This window comes from Mesoplodon bidens, assembly GCF_964165515.1.
Source record: "Mesoplodon bidens genome assembly, chromosome: 6".
Lineage (NCBI taxonomy): Eukaryota > Metazoa > Chordata > Mammalia > Artiodactyla > Ziphiidae > Mesoplodon > Mesoplodon bidens.
In genome coordinates, this window is record NC_138162.1 from 23,331,289 (window position 1) to 23,336,939 (window position 5,651).

At 42.5% G+C, this 5,651-nt stretch overlaps 1 protein-coding gene across 1 annotated transcript; it reads right to left on the minus strand.

The window, feature by feature from the left end:
* Positions 1-645: 645 nt before the first annotated feature.
* Positions 646-4,302, minus strand: TOMM5 (translocase of outer mitochondrial membrane 5). The gene is made up of 2 exons (XM_081237748.1): positions 4,093-4,302; positions 646-983 (listed from the first exon to the last, which is right to left on the minus strand). Exons 1-2 carry the CDS (start codon positions 4,211-4,213, stop codon positions 949-951), a joined length of 156 nt encoding a protein of 51 aa, XP_081093874.1. The 5' UTR covers positions 4,214-4,302; the 3' UTR covers positions 646-948.
* Positions 4,303-5,651: the final 1,349 nt, after the last annotated feature.

The following is a 5,651-nucleotide window of genomic DNA, read 5'->3' on the forward strand; positions in this document are numbered from 1 at the left end:
CCTGACTTAAAAATATAGCGTTTTCCCCCTTTGGTGGTATTACATATTCTCAGCATCAAGCAGTAATGTTGCCTTTCATAAAGATTGCTTAAGAATAAAACCATGTTGTTTTATCAGGATTAGCAAATTCTCCAGTACAAAACAAGAGGAACTCAATTTAATGCAGTTTATAATAGTCACAACATAGTAGTCTCACCAGTGACTGCTGGTTTGCAGCAAAAAGTGGGTTAAGAAAAATAAAAGCCCTATTTTTCTTAGTTGGTACATTTATTAAAAATATAGGGCTTCCCTAGTGACACAGTGGTTGAGAGTCTGCCTGCCGATACAGGGGACACGGGTTCGTGCCCTGGTCCGGGAAGATCTCACATGCCACGGAGCGGCTGGGCCCGTGAGCCATGGCCACTGAGCCTGCGCATCCAGAGCCTGTGCTCCGCAACGGGAGAGGCCACAACAGTGAGAGGCCTGCGTACCGCAAAAAAAAAATATATATATATATAGAGAGAGAGAGACTAATGGTCCTGTGCTTAAATGATATGGTGTGCGCTGGCTTCAATAAAACATAACTAATGGAAAGGAACTCTTCAACAAATATACTCCAAACAGAAGTAAAAAAAGTACACAGAAATGACTCACACGACAGTGCAATTGCAGACATAATTCCCTTATAATTAATACTTGGTAGAAAACGGAGTCTGACATCATGTACAATAACACCAACATTCACCGAGGCTGAATATCACAGGTATGTCTCTTCATACTTCCCAAATAGTTTTATCTTTTAGCTATAAAGGTCAGTTACCAGAGCCAAACTTGTTCTTAACAAGTAGAATTTTTACGTCCATTTAATCAAAGAGTCTCTTACATCTTTCTGGGTCTATTCATCTGCAGATAGCAGTAGAAACTGTAACCAGGTTCTTCATATCATGCATTCACACGTGAAGCCACTCTTCATATGCTGTCCAATTTCTTTAAGATAAAAGGAGCTGAAAGAAAAATAAATCCAGAATTTGTTTTCAGATCCAGATAATCACAAGTTACATACGGAATTACAAGATTGGGAGATAAACCTTACAGTTCAACATATTTTTCAAAACAACTCCAAATGTGGCCAAGCCTCTGCCTGCACACCCAGCCTAAGGGAATCACTGTCTTTCAAGGTAGCCCATCCCACTGTCATGCAGCTAGAATTATTACAAAGTTCATTTTTCACTCTATAAAATCTTTTCTCCAGGTAGTTCTCGCTCTTAGGATGATAAAGAGGAAATCCAATCCTCCTTCAAATGAGAAGCCTTTACTTTGTGATTTAACCGTCAAAGGAACAAAACTCTAGAAGAAACAAAATGGCATTTTTCACTTTTAAAAACAATTTGAAAGACAGAGAGGGGGGGAAAACATTGAAGTAGGGATCCAGAAGAGCTGGACACATATTTTGGTTCCCCCACTGATTAGTTATACGACATTTACATGCTCCTGTTCACATCTGATACAGTCCTACGTCAGGTATTATGAGTAGGGTGGTGAAGATATGTCTAGAAAACAAAGAAGTGTTATCACAGGGATCAAAAGAAGTGATATTACTGCCTTGTGTAACAGTGCCATGGCCAAAATAAGCACATGAAAAGATGCTCAGCATCATTAATCGTTAGGGAAATGCAAAATAAAACTACAGCTAGATACCACTTCACACCCACTAGAATGGCTACCAACAAAAGAACTGTAGACAAGTATGTGGAGAAACTGGAACGCTTGTGCACTGTTGCTGGAAATGTAAAACGGTATAGCTGCTATGGAGCACAGTATAGTGGTTCCTCAAAAAAAAAAAAAAAAAAAAAAAAAAATGGTGGCTGCCAGCAGCTGGGAGAAGCAGGGAATGGGAAATTACTGTTTAATAGCTACAGAGTTTCAGTTTTATAAGATGAAAAGAGTTCTGGAGATGGTGGTGATGATTATACAATATTATGAATTTAATACCACTAACCCAAACACTTAAAAATAGTTAAGATGGTAAATTTTATATGTATTTTATCAAATTTAAAAATATTGGGAAAAAAAGGTTGTGACCAAAAAAGCTGCCAGATTATTTCTCAATACCCATACTACATTAATAAAACATTTTGTTAATATTAAACTGAAGATATTGAAATATGTCAGAAGCTGACCAAGTCAGCAGTATGCCCAGGCTTTTTTTTTTTTAAACTAATTCTTATCAGAAAAAAAAGTAACAGTCATCAAAACAATGGATAAACAAAGTGTAGGATATCCATACAATGGAATATTATTCAGCAATAAAAAGGAAGGAAATACCGATACATGCTACAGTATGGACAAACCTAGAAAAATTATCCTAAACACAAACGGTCACATATTGTATAATGCCATTTATATAAAATGTCCAGAATAGGGAAATCTATAAAGACAAAAAGTCAATTAGTGGTTGCCAGGGGCTGGGGACGGTGGAAAATGGGGGAATGACAGCTAATGGGCATGGTGTTTCTTTCAGAGGGGGAGAAAATATTCTAAAACAGACTGTGGTGATGGCTGCACACCTCTGACTATACTAAGAATCAATGAATTGTACACTTTAAATGGGTGAATTGAATAACATGCAAATTATATCTCAATTTAAAAAGGGGGGGCCTCCCTGGTGGCGCAGTGGTTGAGAGTCCGTCTGCCAATGCAGGGGATACGGGTTCGTGCCCCAGTCTGGGAGGATCCCATATGCCGCGGAGCAGCTGGGCCCGTGAGCCATGGCCTCTGGGCCTGCGCGTCCGGAGCCTGTGCTCCGCAACGGGAGAGGCCACAACAGTGAGAGGCCCGCATACCGCAAAAAGAAAAAAAAAAAAAAAAAAAAGGGATAAGGAACAGTATTCTGTTTAAAAATTTTTTTTAGATTCATCTTAAATACAAAGGTCATTGAGAAGAAGCAAATATTTTACTGGTAGCTAAGTCAACCAAAAAAAGGTAAGAGGAGGAAATAAGTAAAGTTGGGAGTTGTAAAAAGCTGTTGAAGGAGCAAGATGATTTGGGAGTTTCTGTTCACCAGGGCTCCCTCCTCTGGGGAACCATAGTTAACACCACAGGCAGTGAAAGGGGCAGAGTAAGGGAGACGAGACCTCAAGAGCTCTGGCCTTAGGCCCAACATGAGCCTTCCACGAGGCTCATGAAGACTTGGTACGGTCTTCATCTATATGAATCATCTCTGCCTCTCCATCCAGACCTGTCAACAATGTACAGCAAGGAACAATGAAAAGAATGCTGAACTGAAAATGAAGCGGCAAATGAAGGGGCAATTCACTTCTGAGTTTCCTATCAGTAAAAATAGAGAACTAATCTATAAAACTGCATCCAGCTCTAATATTGTGTGCCTGCAATTCTAATACTTTGCATAAGTCCCCTCTGAAAGTCGAGTTCACATTTGCAAAGGGGATATACAGAGACTTAGGCCCTGCCTCTCTCAAAGGGCTATTGTCAAGATCAGGCAATGCAAAGTTTCTACCAAACATAAAAGTCAACTAAATCCTCAGGTATTATCATTAATCCTAGACTCATATCCTTTATTCTTCTTAAAAAAAAAAAGAAGAAAGAAAAAAAGGTAATTATTTACTTCACCCCCTACAAATAAAAGGAACAAAAGCTTTTGGATTTCAGAGGTAAGCACTGATGTAAGGAAACTTGGCAGTCGGTTAAGAACTCTGGATTCTAGGTCAAGATCATTCACCGAATTGATGAGTGACCTTGAGCCAGCCATTTCTCCACTCTAGATGCCAGTTTTTCTGTCTGCAAAACGAGGGACTTGCTCTGGGGGATGACCTTACAGGCTCTTTCAATTCAAATGCCCTTAAGACAGGGCGGGACTGGGTGATTAACCTCGCGGTCCCAGCCGCCGCTTGTACTCCGGTACCCCCACCCAGACCCGCAGAGCCTAAGCAACGCGCGCATGCGCCCGCTGCCCTCGACGTGCACGTCCCTTGCACCCCGCGACCGCTCAGCTCCGCTCCAGGGACCCCAAAAGGCCGGTGAGACCAGAGTTGGGCGGGCAGTGTCGGCGAGCTCCCTGCTAGTCTCACGGCCACAGCCTGGAAGGACACTCACTGACTCGCAGCAGGGCCACATAGATGAGGAAATTCCGTATGGACGAGATCACATCCTCGCGCATCTTCCGTTTCATCTCCTCCGGGTCCAGCTTCGGCGCAAGGCCCTCGATCCGGAACATCGTGGCTCTTCCTCACGTTTTCCAGCGGCAGCCCTCTGCTCTTCTCAGCTGCCTCCCAGCGCCGGCACTCGGCCTAACCCCATTTCCTGTTCCCGCCCCTCATTTTCACGCGTGGCGACGGGAGCCTGCGAAGGACAAACTTCATCCTTAAACTGAGCTGTTCTGAACGAGGGCGGCCTGAAGGGGGTGCACGTAATATTAGCCACGCAGGACTCGGGTTCTTCCAGGCTGTTTATTTAACAACCTGTGTCCTGAGAGGAGCGCGCGGAGCTGCAAAGTGCTTTTACGCCTCAGAGGGGGCGGTGCACATAGGTATCACCATAAATAATAATAGTTAACATTTATTGAAGTATTTATACGAAGTACAGTTCTACCGCATGAATTCGATATAATCTTCATTTCCTAGATGAGAAAATTGAAGCACAGACATGTTTAAAACAACAACTTGCCCAAATGTGCTTTAAAATATCTCGAGAGGGCTTCCCTGGTGGCGCATGGTTGAGAGTCCGCCTGCCGATGCAGGGGACACGGGTTCGTGCCCCGGTCCGGGAAGATCCCATATGCCGCGGAGCGGCTGGGCCCGTGAGCCATGGCCGTTGAGCCTGCGCGTCCGGAGCCTGTGCTGCGCAACGGGAGAGGCCACAACGGTGAGAGGCCCGCGTACCGCAAAAAAAAAAAAAAAAAATACCTCGAGGAAAAAAAAGTGTTGGGAAAGAGAGATGAAAGGATATTAGCAAAATATTGAAAATTGCTTAAGCTGGTGATTAGTGTATCATTTTAGTTAATTCTAGTCTTCTATTTTCAGTATTTTTGAACTTTTTAATGAATGATCAACGAAAACAAAAGGACGCAGATGATGCGATTTGCTCAAGACTACACAACTAGTAAGTGGCTGAGCAGGGGTTTATACCTAGTTAGACCGGTAGCATCCCAGACACAGAATTTTTAACATTTTCCGTATTATTGTTGTCTTCTCATTTCTGGGGTTAACTGATCATCACAAATTATAGTATTGGCCCAGTAATACAGTATATGTAAATGAAATTTAGCTCTGTTCAAATTTTACAGATAAGGACAGAGAGGCTTAGAAACCAAGTGTAATGCTTAAAGTCCTTCTGCTAGTGATGGGCAGAGGTAGGGTTCTAATGCAAATAATTATAATGTCAAGTCAAATTCTCTTTCCCCTGAACCCTGTTGTTCACCTGTTAGTCTTTATTAGACATTAGTGCCTGCTTGGATGGGCATCCCTGGAGCCAGAAGGTAGGAATTTAATGCAACCAGATTTCCTGTCACAGAGTCATCAAAACAGTTGTTAGAGGCTGCTGCCCCAAATTATGCATGCCAACTAGCCATGTATAATTCTTAGACATGAACCAGATGACTGAATTGCTCACATAATTCAAAACCAGAATGCTCCTGCATTGCATAGCAACAATGG